The sequence below is a fragment of the Epinephelus fuscoguttatus genome, linkage group LG21 (genome assembly GCF_011397635.1).
Source record: "Epinephelus fuscoguttatus linkage group LG21, E.fuscoguttatus.final_Chr_v1".
Classification (NCBI taxonomy): Eukaryota; Metazoa; Chordata; class Actinopteri; order Perciformes; family Serranidae; genus Epinephelus; species Epinephelus fuscoguttatus.
In genome coordinates this window covers 11,164,520-11,190,941 of record NC_064772.1, presented here as the reverse complement: position 1 = coordinate 11,190,941, position 26,422 = coordinate 11,164,520, and the positions used below count along the sequence as shown (strand labels likewise).

Sequence of the window (26,422 nt, the reverse complement as noted above, 5' to 3'; positions counted from 1 at the left end):
AAAACCATGCAGTGATATGAATGAAGTGCAGACGCAGCACAAGCCAAAGGGGATGTTATTATGCTTCTGTGATTTTCAAAGTCTCATCCCACCTCTAAAACACACAAATAGAATAATCCCTACTGCTTTTAAATGGACTTAAGGTCTTGACAGAATGTTCTGAAATGACATATTTCTAAGTCAAGAGCAATTATCTTCAATATTTAATAATGACAAAAGGCGATGTTCTGCTGGCAATGTTTACACTGTTGTAATGGCTTTCTAGCAACGCTGTTATCAAACTAGAAGCAAAGCAGCCTGTGGAATACAAAGCAGAAACGGGCTCAGCTGTTCCCCTCGTGAGTTCAAGCACGAAATGAGCATTGACTGTGTATTCCCTAATTTATCTCTTAATGACCTATTTACACCTTTAATCCGGCATTCACTCTCCTGAGTAATATAGCCTAAGTCGACAATTTTCAATTGACATGAGAGATGGAAATGGTATAGGGATAATCATGCAAGGATTGCATTTATTTGAAATAATGAACAGTTGTTTTTTTTTTTTTTTTTATTATCTTGGATTACTTAGAAGTGTACCCAGCACCCTCAGTTGAAATGTTGTCATGATTTATTAAATGCTCAGGCTCATAAGATCATGAAGGCTTTTCAGCAGTAAAAGTGTGTGTTTAGGTGCTAAGCATTAGCTTTTTCAAGAGGAAAAACATGTTATTTTATAGCTTGTGGAGAAAAATACACTGAAAAACACTTTAATTACTGCTACTGGTGATAAATCTTGTTTGTTGTTAAGTTTGTTTTTTTGGTCGTTTATTTCCTTATTTCTGCAGATAACTAGCCAAAAGTACAAGATGTTACATCATGTGATGATTATTTTCCAGAACAGCTTGATTGCAGAAAATGTCAAACAACCAGATTCACTGTATGTTGTTTTCATAATTCCATATGTACGGTAATAGCTACTTTTTTCATTGCAGATCCTGCAATGCAGTGCACTGAATGTCAATATGACTAAGAGCATACAGTACTGCAGCCCAGTGAGGTGGTTATGCTTATTACTCAACACAAAAACAAAGTTTTTAGATGGATAAAAAAGGAAACTTAACTGTTCCTTGCTGTGCGCTTTCAAAATCTTAACAGCTGACTGGCTGATCTAACCGTCTGTTGGGAGGTGGGTGTGAGATGGAAAAAAAATAAAAAATTTACTTTTGTGTACAAGTACACGAGACATTTCTAAAAATCATGCATAATCACTTATATGCAGCCTGGAAAAGCATATTTAAGCTTAAAAGCTGTTTCGCACCAAGTAGGGATTATCGTATGAAAAATCTGCACGGAAATTTATAAAAGCCAAGTTTGTGGGTTCTTATGAATACTTGCACACTCCTGCAGAACATTTACACAGGTGGAAAAAATATTCTGACAGACCATCAGACCATTTCAGCAAAATTCTGTCTGCTGAACTGATGTCATACTTCCTGGTCATAGCTCTTGCTGTGAAAATGGGGCAATGTTCTGTCAATTTATTTTCTCAGTACCCAATATTGTATGATAAACACTGCAAAGACTACTTTAACAACCAATGGACAACATAGCTTATGGCTTGAGATTGCCCAGCAGCTGGTAACACTAGCCCTTTTTAAATAGGAATTGTGCAAATTTGCAGGAAAGTCCAATCAGTCTTTTTTCAGCATTGGCAGTATAAAAACAAAATCTGGGAGTGCAGCAAAATGCCACCTACTTACTTTTGCTCATACAGAATGTGCCTTTTCGGGGCAATGGGGGGCGTGAGCAAGTAACAAAACATGTAGCTCAGCGTGTGATGCAAACAGTGACATACTCCGAGGGAAGCCCCGGCTGGTCAGTCCTTCAGCGATTCTCTCATAAGTTGGCCTGTCCTTCACTGTTCCTGTCATCTGACAGTTAATGGCCTCTTCGTCTGCGAGGGCAAGGAGGGTGCGCAATTCCTTGTCTCCCCAGTTGCTCATCTTTACAGTGTCTGTCAGGTTTGCGTTTCCCTCTTGCTACTAGCTGCTCATTCCTGCTATCAGCTGTTTCCTGTTTATCCACCACTAGTGGGTCGCACGTGCAGCATCATCAACAGCTCCTCCCACAAGTCATCAACAGCCTCTCCCATGGCGGAAGGGCACCTTGTTGTTTTTAAACCAAAAAGGTTCCACCAATATGTTTACCCCTACGCGGTGGAAAATTGGGCACCTCGGATCAACTTGCCAATCCGGCTCTGTGTGTCTAAATGCTCGCAGCTTGCTGGCAAAATGGCCCAACATTCGCTGAAAATCTGGCAGTGTAAAAGGGGCTACTGAGGATAGTAACACAGCTGATGTGCACTTTCGGTCATGAAACAGAGCTAGCCACAAAAGTTAGCATCAAATTTGGGGTCTGATTATCTTATGTAGTGTGGAGTTAAAGATATCACCTTTGACATTCTCTGCCCAGTCCACACAACAAAAACCTGTTTGGACATAGGCAGTATTTGGGGGTATACTTATTAGGCCTCATTCACAAAAATGGAACACAGTAACGCGGATGATTTGAATTGGACCTGATGTGCGTATTTGTCAGTATTTCTACACTAAATTCGCATCACACTGGTAAATAAACCCACTTTTAACTTGTATGTCTTTGTCAGTTCCATATGTTCTAGCATTAGCATGTTAGCACGTTAGCATGCTAGGCTGACTTCTCAAAATGTAGCTAAGGATGATGTTCCTTAGTCATTAGTATTAGAGATTTCCTGTTATTAGCTGAAGTGGTGGAGTGTTCAGAATGTTGTAGTTTAAGTCCTGATTCAAATGTAAACAGGTGAGTTAAATAAAAACCCCTCTGGAGCCAGCCTAAAGTGAATGTATAAAGAACTGCAGTTTTTGGCACTTCTGTGTTGGCTTCATTTTTCAGCCCTTTTGGGATTTATACAATCCTCTGAGGATCATGAATAGTTGTATTCTAAGGTGAACTTTTCCTTTAAATGCCCAATCTGCTTTTAAAAAGTAGCTCTTTTTTTTTTTTTTAGATTTTTCTGCAGAATATTTAAATTATGTGAAAACTTTGGTCTAATCAAGTGTCTTGTTTGATAGTTTTTCCTGGCATTTCATTGTTATCCTGTCAATATTCAGTTTATGTAATATTTCACCTGGTTACACTTAAAGACAAGGAAAATTGTCAGTTAATACAAGCTGAAGACGGGCCTGACTAGAATCCATGCAGTGCTTCAAAGTAACCAAGCCAAGAAGTTTTCACAATTGCGCTGATTATGATTATGATAATGTATAAGAGCAACAAGAGGTAATGAGCCATCAAGACTTTGTTTGGCTATTTAGCTGTCAATTTCAAGCCAACATTTGAAATGTCACTTCAATAACATGTTTATTTCATTGCATGCACGGGCAGTCTTCTGATGATCAAAGAGAGCCAAATACTGATCCCTGCTGCATTCTGCATTCTGATAGCAACACGGGGAGCAGCGGCACAGTTGTTTAGCTTTTTTCTCTGGGTTCAAGTGGCTGTCATGGAGATACCTCCCGCTGCCTTCTTCTTTATGTGGTGAACATTGGAACATTGGGTGTGATGTACTGTAGGAATGGTCGAGGAGGAGGTATCCCACAAGGGGAGCGAGGAAACTCTTTCATATGGAGATTACCCTCTTATTTACAACAAACCTCTCACAGAGTCCTATGATTCTGACATGTATAGCGCAGATATTTTTACCCTGTGTCCTCCCATTTTAAATTGAACATCATTCACCAAGAACCACAAAGCTCATCTCACCAAAGCGAGGAGGACAGTATGGTCATGAGTCCCTGTGTTTAATGCTTTTTAGAAAAACCCCAGGGCTTCACAGCCTATGGCAAGGTTTGTAATGTAATAGCCACAGAAGATTATTGATAAATCAGCAAAACTTCATCTCATGAGGAGTTCCATGTTTACAGCTACTCCATCATGTCCGCCGAGGCTATTGAGGGAATTCAAATTAATACAAGCAGTGCAGCGTTGCTCGAGTGTAATGTCATGAAATGAGCTACCTGTGTGGAGTGAAAACCTAGGATTACTCCACTGCCTAAGGGTAATATCAATCTTTTTTTTTCAACAGTTCACAAGCATTTGTTTAGAGTGCATACAAATATGCTAAGCAGCTGTATTGCCTCGGGTTACCTCACAGACTTGCAGACAAAATAACCATCTATCTGATGATGTCAAAAAATGTGACGGACTCACTACGCATATTGCTGATTTTTAGCGGGTGTGCGAAACATTAAGGGTAAGTATAGAAGCAGGAGCAAAAAGAGGCTGTCAAACAAAATGCAGTACATTCTTTAACCTATTTAACAGTACCCTCTATAGAGGTAGTCACCTGAAACATTCTCACTCAATATTTAGAAAGCTGTCATATGGTACTCAAAGACAAAAATAATGGGCTGCTGCATACGTCAAACATGCATTACAAATCATGCAGTTTTACATAAGCACATTTTGATATATATGTGCAGTGCCAAGTAAGAGCTTCAAATGCTTATCTACAAAAGGTACAATTATATGGGGCAGAGATATGACATGCAAATTGCAGTTTTAGTTAGACAAACATTTCTTGGAGGCAGAAATAATCTTATTAGTTGACTTAAACCTCAAGGGGCAAATCTAAAGCACCTCGGTTTTTGCAGCAAAAGATGTCTCCCTGGTAAACCTGAATGCCAGAAAAGAAACTGGGATCAAAAGATGAATAAATAAGCAAGCAGTTTCTGATGGGCTGTGACCAGTTTGGCAAAGATGTACTTGATTCTCATTATCAAAATTCTTGCATGGCAAAAGTATGCTTCAGCAACTAAGCTAATCTGAGTAGATATGGTAACCAGCCTCTCTGGAAATGTCTATGAATCCATCTGGCAAAGACTGATATGTTTCAAAAAATATATTAAGTTTTTGGCAACAAATTGGTTGACAAAGTGACAGTTACACTGGCTGCCGGTCACATCTGAAAGAGCGCTGAGCCACAAAATAAGTCTCATAATATTAGCAGCGTCCTCTCTTACCCTTTGCTTTCGCAGTGGGCTTGTCATATTTCTTAACAAGAAAAACTGTAGATCTTCAATTATATCCAGTGATGCACAACTAATAAGACAGTGTGCCCACAGACCTGCTTTGCCTCTGAATACTTGTAATCATTTCGGCAGATTGTATATGTAGGAGTTGAAGTGTCTTACCTGACAGGACTGTTCCTGCTGTCAGGATCTCGAGCCGTTACAACGCCCACCTCCGTGCCACTCGGTGAGTTCTCATATACATCCAGGATGTAATGATCTATGGAAAAAATGGGGGCTTCGTCCACATCCCCAACTGTGATTTTAAGGGTAGCGGTGTCTTTGAAAGAGCCAAGATAAGAAAAACGAGGATCCACATGTGTATTCATGCCCTCAATGTGGAGAGTGTAGGTCTTCTTTCTCTCGTAGTTCAGGGGCTGTTGGGATAAAGGCACCATTGGGAAATATAATTAGAACAGTTATGGTACAAAGTAGGTACACTTTATCAGGATAGATAAAGTATCTGTTGCAGTTTCTCCTGCAAGTCTACACAAGAAACACCTATCATCACTTCGCAGTAATGTGTCAGTTGGACAAACTGGACAAAAATAAGCAAAATTTTAAGTTTGTACAACTAAAGTTTAATTTTAAAGGGACATTTTACCCCTGCCCTCCAGCCATATCACAGCACAGAAGGAAGCGTGCATCAACTTATGGACAAGAGGCTTGCACTTGTGACTACGGCTGTACCCAACTCAGAACGATGTTACTTGAACCAGGCTTTTCAATATGGACATTGGACAGTTCTCTTTTTTTCATATACAGTTTTAAAGTTTGAATGGGCTCAGCGGGATGTTCAATTTGACAGTGGCATTCATGAAATATAGTAAACAAGCTAACTGCGTTAACGACGGAAAATGTGCAACAACATTTTTGAGGACAATTCACCACCTCTGAGCAGAAGAGAGATGATAATGTTATCTCAGGGACTTATGGTGCAATCTCTCCTGCTTACTGCCACTGCATTGTGACTGCAGCTGCTTGTATCAAAGAGTATCATTCAAGCCAGAACCGCTCATTCTGCAGCAAAATCTGGGGATTGAAACATCCCCAGAAGTACCCTGCACAGCACAATGACTAGCAACGACTGCTCAACTTGAAGCAATCTCAGCCAACTGAGGGGTCTCCAACAGATAACTGACCTATGGTTAAGCCCCGCCCTCAAACGCGATGAGCCAATCACAGTGCGTATAGCCATTCCCATACACTCGGACATTCTCTGCCTGGACGTCCATTGAAATGCATTACAGAAAGTCAGTTTTGTTCAGTTTTATCAGTTTTTTTCTGAGATTTGAAGTTTAAAAATGGTCAAACGGTGTGCATGGGGTACATGCAACTCCGACACAAGGTATCCTGAGAGGCTGGGCGATGAGGTGTATTTTTTACACTTTAAACCAAATCTCAACCGAGAAAAGTGTCTCCTTTGGATAAAGTTGTGCGGTAACGTTAGACCACAACATCAACTCAACGTGAATAAGATTAACAAGGATGTCTACATCTGTTCTAAGGTAAGTCAACATCATGTTTGAGGCAACATATTGTCACTTTGCTGGAAAGAAATATAAAGTTATCTTTAACATCTCTAGCTAACGTTAGCTTAAGTTAGCCTAACGTTAGCTCCTAGCTGCATTGTTCATCATGTCACCTTGTTTGCTGGGAGTTCATTAGCCTATTTTGTTCTAGTTTTTGCACTTTGGTGATCGTACATCATTGTTAGCTGTTGTCCAAAGGGCTCTAGTTAAGCTAACGTTAACTTCTGGAGCTTAGCTTCATTAACTTATCTGTAATGGCAGAGATAACAAAGGTTGGCAAACGTTATGCTGAATGATTCAATGTAAATACTGTAGCACCAAACTAACGGAGAGACAATCTTGGTAAAGATGGTAAAAAGGCAGTTATCCTTTTCTCATATTCTGAGCCAAAAATCTTAACTTCAGTGGCACTTTCACTTACTGTCTTTGATGGCGACAGCAACGAGATGGGGTTCACAAGTGTACACTGAGACCTGTAAATGTTGGCTTGTAATTCAAGCTTTTCATCGACCTTCTCAACAATAAAATGATGAATACATCCCTCCAATGCGTAGTTTAGGCCCTTTTGGTTACTTCTCAATGACATCTGATCGTTATGTCTCCAAAAATCATCAATTCCCTCCTGCGAAATGCCGTGTACTGTGACACCTGCCATAGCGCCAGTCACTGAATGTTGATAGTTTGTCTGAGTGAGTGGAGGGGGGCGTGGCTTAGCCATAGGTCAAATAGAATCTCCGGCACTACTTGTGACAGTCCAAGATGTAAACAGTCATGGTGTCCTTTTCGGCTAACCTGTAATGTTAGCCAGCTCAGTGAGCTAGCAGTAGTTGCACGCTTCCTTCTGTACAGTGATATGGTTGGTGGGTGTAGTTCAGTAGAAAGAAAATAGTTCCTAAATGACACTGCTCACAACAAGGTCTGTGGATTATCTTGAGTAACTGGGTCATGATTTCTTGAAAGAGACATCGCTGGTGAGTTTTTCAAATTTCAGTTGTTGGCCCTTTGAGCACTAAAAGCTGAGTGCCATCTAGTTCCATTATACTGGGGAGAAAGCAGACATCTCTGCAGCTGAAATCTTCAACACTCAACAACTCACACCAAAACATTCTAGACTGAGCAACAGCACTACAGGTAAGAGCAAAAATGTGTTATTTGATTTGGGGGTGAGCTGTCCCTTTAAGACTGTCTTTGCTTATCTGAACCAGTGTCATAAATGAAATAAATATAGGCCAGTATTTACAAAACTAAATCAGATGTAATTATAGGGTAAATTAGTTGCCTGAGAGCACTCACTTTAATGTCATGTTTGTTGTCAAGAAATCTAATTTCACCGCATGATTTGTTTAACTGCATATAGACAGTTAGAATCCTGTGGAGTTTTCATTGTAAACAAAATGGGTTCATTTAAACTGAGCATTACTATAAAATTGTAAGCGTCTTCGACCTATATATTAAATGCATTTCCTACTTTATACCCTAACAAAGCCTATTCATATTGAATTATTTGGGACTTTTGGAACAGTGCACATAAGCTGGTATTCTTCTTCTACTCTTTTATTGCAGCATTGCTACCTTTTAAAGCGCATTACACCTACGAACTGTCACCACCATCTGCAGTTGGCAAAACTGTAAATGCATGCAAGACTGTCCTCATATGCTGGCTAATTATCTGATACAAACAACATGAGAAGCTCCTTTGTAGCACCACTTGTGGTCAAAACTCTCCATGGTACACCTTTAAGTCAGTGTCCAATCAGAGACTGATACACATGGCTAGTCTTTGAAATCACATTTCTGTCCTGTAGACCGCATGCTCTTACCTTTTTGAGGCTGATGATCCCCTCTCTCGTGTCCCTGTCTGTGGAAATGGAGAACGTGTTGGCCCCTTCTGAGTTAATGATGCTGTACTTGATGTCCGCATTGACGCCAAGGTCCTCATCATTGGCTTTGATCTTCCCCACCGGTTTCCCTACTTGAGCTGATTCAGGGACGTACAGCTGGTAATTTTCTGTGGATGGACATTGATGTGTACCCACTTAGTGACATCAAACAGTCATCGACAGTTTTAAACAGAGGCCGACCTGCCCCAAATCTGCTAAATGTTCCCCTAAAAGGGCTTAGCTAAGCAATTTGATACCATCACCACTCTTTCCTTAGGGAATGTCATTAAAGATACTCTGGAGTGCCTCAGTTGACATTAAATGCTAAACTGAGCTTCATAGCACCGCAATGAACCAGATCAAACTGAGGCAGGCGATTATGCAGACAATGTTGGTGAGGGTTTTGAAACAGTTTTTCAATGCAGCACAAAATGAAAAACTCCGAGCCGTGGGGGATTGTGCTTGATGAGGCACTTTCAAAGACAAGGAATCACAACTTTATCATTACTTGAATCTATCATTAAAATGGAGGAAATTCAGAGTGCAAAACAGAGGGTTTTTGATGAATGCTGGTCTAATTTAGCTAATTATGGAAAATTTAACTGCAATATTAGACTACTGAGTCACACAATAATGAAGTATAATACATCATAGTAAGCAATGCTGAATAGGTCTACGAACTGAAGCCTCAACAATCCATGATTTGCTCTCTAAACCTTCCAAGATTGATAAATGGTTAATTATTGCATTCTAGAAAAAAACGTATAATGTTTTGTTTCTCTGCATATACTGGAATATTTCCTCTTTTTGTGGAAGCAGCAAAAACATACATTTAAATAATAACCTGCTGGCCTTTCATTAGTAGAAGTACTAGGACATTTGCTCTACAGTGTGAATGATTATAAAAATAGCACCTCTTACAGCTACTTGCTATCTTTCCCCTTCCAGGAGGAAAATACAGTACAGAACTCTTTTTAAAAATGCTTTTCAGGTATGGAACTGCCTCAGGCATTAGGTGGAGGTCTTCTGCTCAAGGCTAAAATGGATGAGAACAGCGCATCAGCTTTCAAGCCACAGCTTGGCTGTTTAATACAAACCATGTAAGTTCTGTATCCAGGTTTGTGGTAGTAACATAATAATGATAGATTATTTTTGTTAAATTAGCCCCCTGGCTAGTTAATGAGCAAAAATGCTAAAAATTTTCCCAAGTTAAAGAGTTATCAAATAAAGGGTTATGGCAAAAGAGATTCTGGTGTCTTCCCAACCCAATTATTATTCATTTAACTATTGTTTCTTACTGATTGTTCAGCAAAAGAGTTTATGCAAAGGTCCAGTGTGTGGGATCTAGGGGGAAATATTAGCAGAAATGGAATATATTATGATCAGTATGTTTTCTTTAGTGTATAATCACCTGAACATGAGAATAGTTTTGTTTTTGTTACTTCAGAATGAGCTGTTTATATGTACATATGGAACGGGTCTTGTTTACGGAGATTGCCATGTTGTATTGCCATGTTTCTACAGTGGACAATGGACAAACCAAACACTGGCTTTAGAAAGGGTGGTTTGCATTTTTGTGTCACCGTAGTTAGCAGCGACTCTACAAAGATGGCAGATTTTTTTAACGTGAAACTGCTTAATTTTAGCAGTTTAATACTGGGTCCATTTGCTTCAAAGAGAAAGACACATCTGTGGATGATTTGACTCCCGGTAAAAACCTGATGATCTTAAGTTATCAGAGAAAATAAATTAGCAGGTGTTGGGCTAGTGGCAAATCATTTTACCTCTTTTAATCACCTGAACCTTTTCTTTGGGAGAGGAGGAGACCTCTGTGGATAAGTAGTGAAAACCCACTAAATAATGGACACTAAAGGAATTCTATCAGGGAGAAGTTTCAACTGGTTGCAATCTGCAAGCCTAACCACTACATGCCACTAAGTCCCCATAAATCTCACACAGTGGACTTTTAGGCCTGTACTTTGTCAGCTGGACTGCTGTTTTCAGGTTATAATGTATACACACTTTGGGGAAACATGGGCGGGTTGTCGTTGACGTCTGTCAGGGTGATGTTGATAGTGGTAGAGCCGGAGAGGCCTCCGACCTGGCCTGCCATGTCTTTGGCTTGGATAACAACGGTGTAGTGTTCTCGGGCTTCCCGGTCCATGTCAGATAAGGCAGTCCTGATGATTCCTGCATGGATGGAGAAAAACAAAGTATTGGGGCTCAAATATTCAAACAAGCAACTAATCAAGTAAAATATATGGTTTGGTATTTTGAGGATAGAAACACTACACAAACAGACCAGAAATTGGTCATGTTGACAAAATGTTACTGTGATACTTCTTATCTTTTTCACACCAAAGCCTTTTCCAGTTTCTCTTACAGCACCGTTTTACACTTTTCTTTAGACTGAACTGTGCTTCTTTCATCTTTGATTCTCCTGGTCTCACATTGTCAAGGTTAGCCTTTCCTCACTTTTCATTATATCTGAAATGACTATGCAACCTTGGATCGGGGCAGGATGCAACTTTCTCAGGCACCCCCTCAATCACATTTATTACTACAATAACACAGGAAACACAACCATGAACTTTCACTATGCTAACTCAGTGATATATGACTGCACCTCTACCCACTACAGAAAAACTGTACACAGGTAAATTGCCACAAAGTAGCGAGCCAGAAACCCAGAGAGTACTTTTTTTTTTTTTATGTAGGTGATTTATAGAATATAATAGCTGCATGTCTTGCACACATATTTGTCTGTGTGTGTGTCTTTGTGTGTGCAGTTTTAATATGTCTGTTTGTCTCTGTTAGTTCTTGTGTGTGTCTATATCGGTGCTGGAGGGTTAATTCGCCATCTAAGGTCCTGAAACCACATCACCACATGGAGCCTGATTTAATATGTTCTACCAGTTACATCAGTGTTTATTGTAAATCTTGCTTCTCCCCATGAGACAAGACCCTCTGGCAAACATTGAACTTGTGTTCTTGTGAACTTGTGAACCCTGCAATAATACACAACAGCTGACCGGGGGCAGTGAGACCTGGGAGCAAATGGAATGGTGTTGATCATGGCGGTAAATGGACTGCTGTTGCTTCATGTTGTGAGTGGAAATCGCAGCAGCAGGCGTCATTCGATAAGATGGCTTTAGAGAATGTATCAAGGCATCACTAGCATCACTACAGCCAGGTGAAAACATTATTTTGGAGTGGTTTATGGCCTTACTTCAAATTTGGTTTCTTCGTAATATGTTTTCACTCCAGTTCCACTTCTTACTTTCATTCTACTCTGGGAATCAAAATAAATGTAATTAACTGCAATCAGTCCTGTTCAAAAAAATGGCTGATGGACGTATATTTACTTTGTTTTGGCAGGCAAAACATAATTCTCACTATCACTTCATCCACAAGTGGTATAAGGCCCTCCTTTCTGACTCTAGCAATTATTTTCAAAGTCAGCCTCACAAGAAAATATTGCTTGAGTACATCACATTATGCAGGTGCTGTCACAGCCATCTTTCTGTTGTCAGGAGGTTGAGACACTTAAGCTAACTAGCTAACAAGCTAACAGTAAATCCTGGGCTGTTAATGCTTTGTGACTTTGGTTCATTCTTTCTGCTCTTTAAAAAAGGCCCTGGTACATTATCTGCCCTTGTAGCAACAGATTAATATCACAGCTTGCTGGCAAACTTAGAGTAACTTTAATTGTTGTTTTTAAGACAAAGAAACCATCTATACAAATTAAAGCTGAAAGACCAAATCTGATCATGGTCATGGTCTTTCAAGTTCCCTAAAAATGAGTTGACCAGAAATTATATATGTTAACTGTGGGGCAGCTGTGGCTCAGAAGGTAGAGTGGGTGTGAATGTTTAAACTAAACAACAGATGGTACCTTGTGTACACCTTGTAGCCTTGGCCACCAGTGAATGAATATGTGTGTAAATGGATGAATGTGACAAGTAGTGTCTAAGCACTTGGAGGTGCCATAGAAGTCCAAGTCCACGATCTATTTAACTGGATTTAAAGCCAATTTAAGTCGTTTATTTAACATTGTGCATGCAGAGCTGATCTACATTTCTTAAAATGCATTTGAAGAACATTGTTACCTGACCAAGTAAATGTTCATTTCTACCAAATACTGTTATCAAATGTGGGTGTTGGCAGTGGTGTGTAAAATTGTCAGGCCATCCGTCAATTTGGGAGACAGAGAAAAGGCATGAAACATGTCGTAACTGCACACGTCATTGGCGGTAGCACTTTTTTCTTTTTGATTGACAGTCAAGGCTCAATGAATTCTAATCAACACCCATCGATAAAAACATGAGCTTTATACACAGGCCATAACTGACATTGAATAACATCATTCTTTAAATTAAATGATGTTTAAATCATCTAGATTTTAAAAGTGGCAGATTAAGAAAAAAAAAAAATGAAAAATGCCTACCACACTGGCAGATAGTGAAAAAAGTCAATTTCAGAGCCTCATATTCAGTTTTCAATTTAAACAGTAACAGCTTGAATTTACAGAGTATCATTTTGGAATGAATTAATGAACTTGTATGATTCCCTGAATTACCAAAAGAGCCATCTATAGCTGTGTTAAAAGCTACAATAGGTCATTTCCCTCTTTCTTCTTTCAAGACTCTATAGACAGAAACTAATCCACTCGCCCAAGGCAGAATAATCATTAAAAGTGGGTCAAGGAGCACGGCAGCCAACAGTATTAAGAGCCAGGGAATCTTAGGTTACACATCATCTGTCACACTGAGCTGTGGCTGAGGGCCTAAAGACTACCTGGGAACTTGGACTCATCAGCAGTAAATCAACAACAAAGGAACTTATATCATAAATGCCATGATAAACCTGAATGGAGTACTGATATAACTATCGTAGGCAATTAAAATAAAAGAACAGTTATAAGAGCAGCAGTTTTTGCACAGTAAGTCAGTGTTCTGTTGAAAATTGCATTTGAGAGTTGACCCCATGTCAGATGGTTTTGCAATCTCCACAATGTAACCTTTAAAAAAATAAACTTGACATGGTGATGAAGTTTCTATGAATGAGTTCTGAAAAGAGTCTCTGTATCCACAGTGGTGTGAATAAACTCTAACCTATTGATTCCTCTTGTTCATATTTCTCTAGTGGCTGATGCTTCTAGACTTTTTCAATAAAAAGACAGAATCAGTTGACTGGTTAAAAAAAGAGTTTTTCACTGTAAAATGTCAGTGTACTGTGTGTCCTTAAATTCCCCTTTGCGGCAACACAAAACGCTACTCGTTGGACACAAGCTAAACTTGTTTTTTTTGTTTTTGTTTTTTTTTTGTCAGGTACTTTCAAGCATATTCCAGTGATTCAGTCTGTTTTATGTACCAGCTCTGATAGTGTCTATTGCTCATGTGGTGTCATTTCATGTGTATTAGTTCTGCTTGCAAAAGAACAACCGTTAAGTGGGGCAGCGAGCTAGACAGACACTAATGTGTTTCAGGGCTTTATTCCAGGGGACATCAAAGCAAATAAATTTAGTTTGACTGCCAGGTAGAGTCTTCTCTGACACAAAATAAAAAAATACTTTAAAACAGCTGCATTTGCATTTTGTTCCCTCCGCTCTTCATGTATTCATTTAATTGTTCAATATTATAATTAGTTCTTCATTTAAAAGTAATAATAGTGGTTACACATTGTAACTGTAGTTCTAGTTGAATGATTAGCCTAATTAAAAAGGAGTCGAGTGACCTGTGAGATGGTGGTGAATTATACTTTGCTTAGCATTTGAAAGGCAGAACGCATCAGACAGTGACAGACTGCGCTCTGTTTGAACTCTGACTGAGTCTGCAGGGCAGATTAACATGCTGCCCTTCCTGTTGGAAATGCCAGAACTACGGGTTACATCCACATGAACACAACTGTTTATACTGGGACTACTGGGATTCTCTGCTATCTCAGAGAATCTTAGAAGTCAGTATGTGTCCACTCTACAAATACTCTGGCATATCCGGGATCTTGTGGCAAGAAAATAAAACAATAAATGCATTTTCTTCATAACAGACCAAACAAAAGAGGTTTAAATTGTGCATTTATATACAAACACAATTTCAATCATTGGTTGCTGACTCTTCATGCAAACCTAAAATATTCTCTGTAAACACTCACAAAGATTTTGATTTTACCTTACAAAACTGCAAGAGCAAATGTTTCTTTTCAACATCTGTGGGGACATATGCAAAGCTGGGGGTCGTTCCCCGGTAAATTTTGAGTGTCAGACTGTGATGGCCGTGCCCACAGCCACACAAAAGTTTGAATGATTCCCATACTCACCAACACCATTGTTCAGTTACCTTTAATCTGCAGTCACTTAAAATACATAGACCAGTTTGTTTAATTTACAACTTATTAGCACTTTGAGGACACACTGTTTTCTCGATAAAGTGCACATATTTACTATTTTACATTGTTTCATAATTTTGCTGTTTGCTTTTGTAAGTTATTAACTTTGTTTTCTTTGTCTGAGTTACCCGACACCACTTCCTGGTTGGGGTTGGGCCCAAGATGAGGCTGAGGGTGGAGCCTGGTTTTAAGGCCATCCCAAAGACTGCACCAAGAGCTATGACATAATGGGAGTGGGTAAGGGGTTTCTTTGTGTTAGTCTCAGGTATTGTCTATGTAAGTTCTCTCCTTTTGTGTTTAATGTGGTCTGATCAGCCAGTATATATGTTGCCCCATTGTCTCATTCAGTTAGGTCTGTTTGTTGAGTTAACTTTAAAGCTGCAGTAGGTAGAAATCCTGAAAACGGTTGATTTTTGAGTCTCATCTGAGTTAGGTTTCGTTCGTCTCTGCCCTGAGCCCCTCCTACCAAATGAGCATGCAAGTATTTTATCTTACTTGGTTCTATTTCTCCCTCTCTGGGAGCCACGGCTCTCCCTCACCGCGCAGCAGCCCTCCCCATCCCTCCCTCACGGCCCCGCACCTACTCCCGAGCCTCGCTCTCCCTCTCCATGCAGCAGCCCTACCCATCCTTCCCTCGCGGACCCGCACATACCCCCGAGGCTTGGCTCTCTCGGCTCCACTCCCACGGCCGACCCTCGAGCCCTCTGGCCGGGCCCGGCCCTACCTCACCCTTCCCCTCCGAGTTGTGTCTTCTTTTTTTAGGTTGTTTAGCTGTGTAGGCAGTTGTAGCCAATGCTGGAATAGCTATTTTACCTGGTGCACTGTTCGCCATTGCCGATCACCCTCCGCTTCTGCCGGCGGCACGGGAACGCGCATATGCAGTAGAACAGCCAATAGGAACGCAGTGGTCTGAGCTGACCTTTGATTAGTTGATGCACATTGGCACGATACTGATTCTTTAGAGGCTGAACACAGAGCCATGGTGAGGTGCAGAAACCTATTGTTTGTCTCAGACCACTTGATTTACATTATGCTTACTGGATATTATTAAAATTTTTACTCAATTATACCAAAACAATGTTGCCTACTGGAGCTTTAAGTTTTGTTAGTCTTATTTTTCAGTAGAGTTGTTTTGTTGACCTCTTTTAAGGGCCCTATAACTCCAACTCTGTTATCTTCAGTCATTTACTTTGTAAAATTTATTTCTGGGGAAAATAAACCCACCTTTTTTTAACTTTAAACCTGTTTTTTTGTGCTTTGACTGCTTGTGCTCCAATGACACAGACGCTACATTTCCTGCATTCTGGTGATTTTTTTAATGCACCAATTTATGGTGTAAATGTCATAATGTCAAGGAAAACACAAAAGTCAGGCAGCAGGTGACAATTAATAATATGAAAATATAATACATTATAATGCAGTATGGCTCTCAGGCAGTCTGGATTGCTTTCAAATATTTATTATCATGTAGGTCAACTTTTCCAATTTAATGTTATCCCTGCTAAGTCACTGTGCATGTTGGCATTGCGTACCATCCCATCCTCTTTTGTTTGGGAAAGTAACCTCTTTAAATGTGCATGGGGCACCTATTCAGGCAGTGAAACATAAATTCATTCTAATCCATTTACAAACCTCTGGACTTTAACAGTGCATGTGGTTCAACAAAATTTATGCTCATGCTCCAAAACTTTCAAAATCAAAACACATCGCAAAAGCTGCAATATTACAAGAATAAACTTGTAATCAAATTAGAATAAAGTCATATTATTCTTGGGGCCCTATTGTCTGCTGTGCATTATGCTAGATATATTACCCTGTTTAGGACTCTCTGGATGAGAGTTAAAATGGCTGTGCGCTGTTCTTCATCAGAGATGGAAGACCAAAACTAAGCTGCGAGCACTCCTAATCAGGTATTTATCTTGCCATTATGCGGCATATTGTCCTCAGCTTTTAAGTGGGGAGCACATGCATAATTAGACCTGTCAGAGCACATCCAGTTGACAGAGGTAGATGTAACTACAGCCTTTCACACTTAAGCACGAAACGGCAATATTTTCTATCAGTGTTATTTGGTTATGGAGGCAGGACTCATACTAGGGACTGAGATCTGTTAACCATTTGTGTGCAACTGACGAGACACTGATGGAAATTGGTGGTTACATTTTACATTTTTTGGATCAAATTATTGCTAGGGATATTTCAGTAGTTGCTGGATATTCTACCATCCCTTCAAAATTCTATACCCTTGCAAAACTGGGCAAAAAATATACAATGCCTGTCTTTTATGTTCCCATGGAGAAATTCCATTTCCCAATTCTATATGTGTAATAAAACATTCCCAAGAAGTATACTGTTGTTCTTTTCAAATGTCAGGTCTCAGCATGGATCTGATACTTTTCTTGGTTTCTAAACTAATCAAAGTGCTTGCAGCCATTTCCCTGTAATGATGCAGGCTCTGCAAACTCTATTTGAAGTCCTTTGTTATTAACTGGAGTCTTAGCATTACTTAACCTGGGGTCCTTGAGACACACAGACCTTGGCAAGTGGCCACACTTTCCATTAAAACAACACCAAGACAGACGATCTGACCTTTCAAGTCTCTTATTACCCCTTTACTCATGAAGGCGCATCGCTCCCGAGCAATATTTCACGGCAGCGGGTTTAGGAACAATGGGCACACACTGAAAGTATGAGGTTTTCTTCTTTTCGGCATTGAAAATTCCACTGTTGTCCACAGCAGTTAGGATGACCTGCTGTCAATCATTGGCGTCAAGCAATCAAACGACAAGTGCTGCTGGCTCAGACTATTCAAAAACAAAGAAAACACTCAACGGGAAGAGAGATTCATGACCACATAGGAATGCGTGGAAACAAATTCATAGGTGACACCATACAGCTACATTAAAAATGTACAGTCTCTGAACTGCATTCCTTCTTGAATGAAATTCTTTAACAATACAGAAAAAGGCCACAAGGGTATTCTTGGGGAAAGTGCAAGTATCTGAAAGGTATGTCAGTACTTTGACATGCGGATCGCACCCCTGAACTCCCCTTCCCGACCATTGCTGAGCCGTAATACCTCAGATAGTCTCAGCGAAATCTCTATGGAGCTCGTCAGTTAATTTAGAAAATAATTGAGAAAGAGCTGACTTCCTTGAACCTGGGCCCATTTGACACAGTGAGGTGGTTAGCCTTTTCCTCAACCTCCCCAGTCTATTAGAGTTGATACCATCACACTATCCACCTCTTTGTCTGGCTGGAAACTTCTAAAGGAGGACAATCTCCTGGGTGAACAAAAAGGATTATAGGAGATTACTAAAGCGCTCTTCAATCTCCAGCTTCAGGAATCTTGGTTTTTGGCTCATCCAATACGATGTTATCCCTGTGTGTCTGCACTCTTACAGCACTGCTTGAGAAAAGGTAGATAGCACCAACAAAAGCAGCCATAAAAATCATAGAAATCATAAAAGTGGGTCTCTTCTTTTGACTCTACAAAGATTTCTCTGTTTATGTATCGGGTCATAAATCTGATTAAAAATAATTGGTTGGACTACACGACAAGTGACTGCCAGAGTGACAGCTTTGTCTTTGATTTAACCAGAGGTAAGGCTTAATCCATGAACCACAAAAACGTTTTGATCTGTGTCAGCTCCTTCAATAAACTCGAACACTCCCAAGTCCCAGATCAGCAGAGAAATTAGCCTATTTAAAATGCAAAAGGGACTTAGGGGTTCTGCAGTGTGGTGTGTCTTTGCGTGCCTGTGTGAGGGTGTACAGATGTGAGGTGGGGTTGGGGTTGGGGGGGGGGGGGGGTGCATTCGACTATGAGACTCAAGAGGAACAACCTTGATGTCTCTGTGGGTAAGTGACAGATGCACAGTGGTGATGGCAAAGACAGGAGTTATGACCCGACTATAAAAAGGATAAATGCAGCGTCTAAGATGTACTTTTGCTGAGATATGGAAAGCTCTTATTAAAACTGCTGGCTTGCAGTTTTGAGATTTGCAAACCATATAATCAAGTAAATCCACTGCAGCGAATGCTCATAACACAGTTAGCATGTCACTTAGCAAATCTAACTAGTCTGGTGATGTGACAAGCTAATGTCCTAAGAGTACTCTGACGAAAAGTGACCGAGCTTTCCCAGAGTGAACCTGTCAAATGTACATCCAGGCATCATTTGTAACTCTTATCCTGTGTGATTTACTTTCAGTGAGCAGATAGAGGTTTGGTCTGTCTGTCTAATACGCCGTTGTCCTTGTGTGTCCGCTCTTGTTATTCACCAAAATCCCCAGACCAGTCACAACAGAAGCAGCAGGTAGGGGGTCCAGGGTCCTTCTTAAAGGACACCTTGCCAGGATTTGTAGCTATTGTTGGAACCCTTGACTGCAGCAAACCTTTGTTACCATCCAGTTTCTTTGTACAATATGATACACGCTGAAAATGTAAAAGGATAACCCTATCGGCAGAATGAATATCGGTATTCTACATTTCTGCAAACAACGAATGTCATGTTTGTTGTAACTTGACCTTTATGTGGAAACTTAACGTGTCTTTATGTTTCAATTTTCAATTTCATGTTGTAATGCTGTGGTTCAGTTAAGGCACAAAAAACAATTGGTTAGGCTTAAGAGAACATCATATTTTGGCTTAAGGCTCTTTTTACTCCATTTACGTACAAAAATAGTTCCGTCAGTTTCAAATGTTGTAAATGTCACTGGCCTCATAGATCAGTGTGTCCATTATGATGCCATAGATACAGCCAATAGATGGCACTAGAGGGTGGAGTCAAAAGTTTCAACAAAAAAGAGGCAACAGTGGAGGAGGTCATAATAATGTACCTTTTAATGGAGGCAGAAAAGTCTGTGAGGCCATTAAACACATTGTTCAAAATCACGTAGGGAAAAGCAAGCACTCTCAAAATAAATACACTTGTAAGGTGCACGGCCAAAAACAGTGACAAAGGGAAAAATGCCAGCACTCTCAAATGTCCTTTTGGTAAGTTTAATAAACCAGCTTGGATGGCAGTACCAGTACACAGACGTTTCGACAGAAAGTCTTCCTCAGTGTGTAGCTATGGTTACGGAAGTGGCATTTAAGTACACTCGTGTGGAAAACACTTGGAAACAATCTTAAGAAAGTATGTCACAGCTAATAGCAGTAAATGCACAGAAACATATGCATAATATACTCTGTTCATACAAAAAGGCACTGTGAACAACAGTCAACAATGGGGCAGAGTAAGTACCCAATTCTCAATTAACAATCAGATCATAAATGCACAGGAAAAGAATTACATAAAGTCATTGAGTAGCTGTCCCTCAATTACCAATCAGATCTCAAGTGCAAATACAGAAAAGCACAGAAAACAGCGAAGGTATGTGCATAAGGGGGCAGAGTAAGTCCCAAGTTCTCAATTAACAATCAGATCATGAATGCACAGGAAAAGAATTGCATAAAGTCACTGAGTAACTGTCCCTCAATTAACAATCAGATCACAAGTGCACAGTAAGAAGAATAAAGTACAAAAAAGTCACTGAGTAACTGTCCCTCAATTAACAATCAGATCACAAGTGCACAGTAAGAAGAATAAAGTACAAAAAAGTCATTGAGTAGCTGTCCCTCAATTAACGATCAGATCATGAGTGTATAGTAGGATAAATAATTCTATGTAATTCTTTTCCTGTGCATTTATGATCTGATTGTTAATTGAGAATTGGGTACTTACTCTGCCCCCTTATGCACATTGTTTACTGTTGTTCACAGTGCCTTTTTGTATGAACAGACTATATTATGCATATGTTTATCTGTTTTCTGTGCATTTACTGCTATTAGCTGTGACATACTTTCTTAAGATTGTTTTTTGTTTATTCTTTACCTGTGAGTTGGTACTACATTTTATGGCAGAAGTGTTAAGTGTTTTTCACACACCTGCTCTGATTGCTTCGAGCGTATTTAAATGCCACTTCCGTAACCATAGCTACACACAGAGGAAGACTTTCTGTCGAAACGTCTGTGTACTGGTACTGCCATCCAAGCTGGTTTATTAAACTTACCAAAAGGACATTTGAGAGTGCTGGCGTTTTTCCCTTTTTCATTAAACACATTGTGACATGTGGACAGGGAATTCTTTCCACCATGTTACTAATTCGTCCCATACCACCATTTTTTAAATTTCTTCATCATCTTGTATGGTTGTATCTCACTTGAACTTTGCTATACAATCGCCACAGTTGTAGTGCTCCATTTTGCCCATATCCATAAGCTTTTAGAAAATGAGAACACATACAGATGAGCTGACTGCAGAGTATGGACAGAAGGCTCCAACCATCTCAGTCTACATATCCAACCTTGAGCATAAATGAGTCCTACAAGTATCCTGCTTGGTTGCAACAAACACGGCTGAAAATGTCCCAATCTCTCGTTAAAAGATTCCGACTTTTGTTGCTACAAATAGAGCTAGAAATGTCCCAAACTCTCATTAAAACAAAATGTTGTCTGTTGCTTGGCAGCCGTCTCACTTAATTGTCATTCTGTACATCTTACCCTCTTCCCCCAATGCAAGATTCAGCTCACATGTAATCTGTACCATGTCTCTTTAGAAATGTGGACGTGATATGTATGAAATGTACATCTCTAACAAATGTGTGGTTTGGAGAAATGTATGATGCATACATTTTATTCTGGTGACTGGGCCAAAAAGAATACATTGGCATTTTATTCCCTTTTGTGTTAGCAGAGAAGATCGATACACTCATACATCGGTCCATTCAGTAAGAAGCTACAGTGAGTAACGGTTAGCTAAGCTTAAAAATAGGGTAAACAGAGAGCTGTCGAAAGATAATAAGCCATCTCTGAAATTGTTTAAATCTGAATTTCATTGCTGTCCGATAAAAACACGTATCTCCACTTTTGACGATTTTGACTTTCTACAGTGCATGGAGTGTCCATAATATTCCCTAGCAACCGTTAGCATTGGGTATCCAAATGACCAATGGAAAGACGTTTTATTTACGTATCTCCATTGGGTGTCAGAAGTGTCCATCAAAACGTGTAGAAAATCAAAATCATCAAAAGTGGAGATATGTGTTTTTCATTGGACAGCGACAATTTGTTCTTTTCACATTTGTTTTTTGTATGGATGAAACAAATGAGATATAACATGCTAGTTGTCTCTTGAAGGGCTGGTTGATTTTTATTTTTTACCTTTGGACAGTGCAAGGTTAGCTGTTTCCCCTTGTTGCCAGTCTTTATGCTAGTTTAAGCTAACGGTCTGCTGGCTGTAGCTTCATATTTAGCATAAAAACATGAGAGTGGTATCAAGCTTCTCGGCTAACTCTTAGCAACAAAATGAGTAAGTGGTATTCCCTAAATGTTGAACTTATTCCTCTGAATCAATCCTATATGAAACTGTAAATGAAATACTGTTTATTTATGATGAATATTAAAAACTGGGCTTGCTTCTGAACTGCTGAATCCACCTGAAGCGACTCCAGATAAAAACGGAGTGCAGGAATTGCTACAGAAATTAGAATCTGGATGTTTCCACTCCCGCCACACACTGCACCTGGTGATTTCACTGATTAAGCTCTCCACTCTTTTTGAATGTGTGATAATCAGTGGCCTTCAATGCCATAGTGTGCTGTTGGAATGAAAACCTGCAGTCTCTGTCCTTCACTACTCAACAAGTGGATAATCTAGACACACCTCTAAATTATATTTCACTCTGATTCATAAAATGCTATGGACACCATCTAATTTTGAATTTCCACAAATGGGCAGAGAGGTTTGAACAATGTGTTAGCGTTTTGTGACATTTTTGAGCTTCATATGCAGGTCTGTATTTAAGACTTTATTCTGTAGCATTTGATTTCTGACTGATTTGATACACTGAAGTAGGCTGACCAAACGTCCTCTTTTGCCCGGACATGTCCACTTTTCACGTCCCGTCCGGGGCGTCCAGGGCGTCCGGGGGGTTTTTATAAACTGATGATAACTAACAACTGATGTGTGTTAGAGCACGGCACAGGCAGCATATTTCTGTCCGAACCTGAACTGAGCCCGACATTATTTAATGACCAAAGCACTGAGTTTGTGTCACACAGTGGTTACAGGCTATTTAACAGGACGGGCGTGCTCAGCGGAGAGAGAGACCTCCGTGTTTGAGACGGGAGCGGGAGGCGGGAGGTCCGACGCTTCTAGCGAGAGGAGAGGGAGAAATTAAACAAAATAAGATAAAATATGAAAAACCTATCTCCCTCTTTTATTTTATTTTCAGCGTTTAATCAAGGTGGAGGCGGGCGGCTGGAGGTCCGAGACTTCCAGAGGGGGGAGAGGTAGAAACAAACAGCCAATGTGTGTGTTATGTTCAGGTGTTGTCACGTAAATAACAGTGCCCAAGCAATAAACAGGACAGACAATAGGATTTTATTTATTTTTACGCTACATTTTCACTGAAAGCTGACCGAATCCGACCCTAGCCCAAATACAATTTATAGCTACATTTTTGACCAAACCCGCCCCACCCGTCGGGTACCATTGGGCTTGGATCGCCACACTCTAGTGTGTGTATGTGTCCCCTATTGGGGCCTATCTGAATTTCTGTCTTTGACAGATATTATTTTGTAATATAACTGAATTTTCTAATATAAATTTTAAATATATTAAAATTATAGGGCATCTTTGAGTAAACTTAGAGTATCATTTAAGTAGGCTTTGTTGTGGCCGGCCGAGTGTCCTCTTTTTTGGAAATCAAAATATGGTCACCCTACACTGAAGTCATCAATCTATCATTCATTCTTCAATTCTCATTGTAACACTGGTGAACGCTGGTTGCTAGAATGTTGGTTCCGTAGAAAATAGTCATAAAATAATGACTTAGCAGAAAGCTACTTCATTTGAATGCAACAGTTTTGCCTCCAACACCTGTACTTTGAAATTTGCTCTTTACTTTTAGTTTTCATCAACTGTTGACTTTTCATTTATGAAATCAACAATGCCAGTAGCTGGCCACACTCACTACTGGTCATGTGGAGTGGGTATGACTGAAATGTAAATCTCTCATTGGAATTACACGTCATATTGTGAAGATGACAATCTTATTAGCTATAAAATTGTCTAGTGCACATACAAACAGTTTTGTCAGGAAAAATGCACACATTGCACCCTGAGTTTAATGTTTTGCACCCTCAGCTGAAATTTAAATAATAAACAGGTAAAAATGTGATAAAAAACTGCAATGAAATTGACTATTACTAATTATCACACAGTAAATAAATAACATGTGCATTAGTCATATGAGCATCACTGTCAAATTCGCCCTACATCAATGCCGTGGCATTGTGGCATTGTGCTGGGAACCAGAGTTTGATTGTGCCATTCTGACTCATAAAGCTGAAAGCTCAAGAGCAGCATGCTGTATTCACTTACGATTAGGGATGTGGACAATTAGTCTTCTAAACGATTAAACTCGCTAGTCGGCACCAGAGATATTAGTTGGTTAAACAAATTAGTGTTTTATTCACGTACAAGTACTTAACTAGCCCGCCACTAGTGGGTGCTACAGAGCCGTCAGACAGCAGTCATCCTACCTGCGGTAATGCCCGAGTACACTGGAGTTTTAAAACAGCACGGTGGGAAATAACAGATATGTCTTCTCGCAAAACCAGCACGATTTGATCTTTACTTTGATCTAGAAAATGAAAACAATGTAGGCTGTGTCAGAAAAAAACTGGTGTATAATCACTCGACTGGAGCAATGCACATCCACTTTCAGCATGTGCATTTTGGATGTTAACCTGCACGGTAGCGGTGCTAGCCACACGCAACCCAAATGGGCATCGTTCATCCGGAGATGCTGTGATCCCGCCCGGGCTGAGAAGATAATGCAGCTCATCACGACAATGACCTGGCAAGATATGCTTCCACTTAACTTTGTTGAAGGTAAAAGCTTCAGGAAGTTAATGCTGAGCCTGAATGTTCATGTTCACATTCATACAAAGTCTCTCATACTTCAGCGGCATTTAAAATCAGACTTGGTTGTTAAAGATTATGATTAAAGACATCAAAGGGCTCTTAATTCACACAATATTTTTTTGGGACAATGTTTCAAATACTTAACAATAAATTGTGCTAAATTTTGGTTGTTTTTTGAGTGTTTTACTCTTTTTAGACTAGTCAATTAGTCTTAATTTAAAAAAAAAAATCAGGTGCCGTCCATGTGCTCATTTTCTCCTTAGCAGTAATTCGCTTTAGCAGATACGCTCACTGACACTAATACTATTGTTAATATTTTGGCAAAATGTTTAGTTTATGAATGGACCTAGCAGCTAAGCTAATCTTAGCTTCATAAGCCCAGCAATGGCTGAGTTCTTGGTAGGCTGTATATCACTAGCTTGTTAAGGTTGCTTGAAGTCTTTTCATACAAGTTTCAAACTGTGGTTAAATGTGTTTATAAGATGGACTCACCTGCTAATGTCTTCTCAAGTATTACCCTGGCAGGCGCTGATGCATTTTCCTATGTAGGCTATGCTAAAAATAGTTGTCAGCAATAGCAAACTTGTGCAAGTATAAAAGCCAGAAGGATGCTTGTATAATGTGCCGTAATGACAAAGCAGTGGTCATGGTGAGTGAAACTACAATGTGAAATACAGAAAGGGCACTGGATAAATCCTGGAATATAGGCTAAGAGTTAGACATATGATGCTTTTGAGCAACCAATGCAGATAAAGGATACTGTTGCTGAAGAGGAATGACACACTAGATTTACTTACTACTGTTTACAACGTCTTCCAGCTGTGTTGCATAATATGTTCATATGGGACCACGTTTGAGACCTGTAACACCTACACTACATTTTATTGCTGTTGCCAGCCGACACTGCAGCTACTAGTGCACCCCCACTAATTTCAGATGCACCCTAAGTCATTTTGTTCTGAGCGAGTTCTGTCTAAAGCTATAGACAATATTCGGAAATGTCAAATTATTGTAACACAGCTCAAAGCTGACACATTTGTTTTCTTCTGCCCACATTTCCCCCCTCAGGCCTTCCATCATTATCAGTTGTATCAACTATATTTCTGTATTTACAAAGTCTGTGTCGTGCTCATTTATTTCTTCAGCCAAGGAAATCTAATCCTCAGTTCCTATCTCTCCTTGTTTGCATGCTGCATGACACTGCCATAGATGCATCAATTACAATTTTACATCCATGATTGAATCTTATTTCCAGCGGAGACAAGCAGCTGCCTTAATGTTGTTCTCTGAGTTAATTAGTCAGTTGAGAAGTATGAACTCAGTGTTATTTTGTATGGAGCTATTAGCAAGTCTGTCTTAGTTATCTGACTTTGAAATACAGGATGTCTGTTAAAATTTGCCTCTGATTTGATCAAATATTTAGTTGAGTTATGGTGGTTAAGGTTCTGGTGTGAGGCTTGACAAATAAACCTGCAAATCATAGTTGAGCTGTCACAATGTAAAAGCCACGTGTTTCACAACATTTTATGATAATGCCATTTTTCAGATCTTGTCTTGA

General features: G+C 39.7%; 1 protein-coding gene across 2 annotated transcripts in view; it reads right to left on the bottom strand.

The window, feature by feature from the left end:
* The window catches only part of LOC125882065 (cadherin-18), a 134,273-nt gene that overhangs the window by 39,037 nt on the left and 68,814 nt on the right, over positions 1-26,422 (bottom strand). For both annotated transcript variants that reach the window (XM_049565702.1, XM_049565703.1), the window contains exons 5-7: positions 10,525-10,692; positions 8,443-8,630; positions 5,214-5,467 (exon numbers count right to left, since the gene is read on the bottom strand). In XM_049565702.1, the coding sequence (XP_049421659.1) occupies positions 5,214-5,467; positions 8,443-8,630; positions 10,525-10,692 (610 nt within the window). The remainder of the gene's footprint in view (positions 1-5,213; positions 5,468-8,442; positions 8,631-10,524; positions 10,693-26,422) is intronic.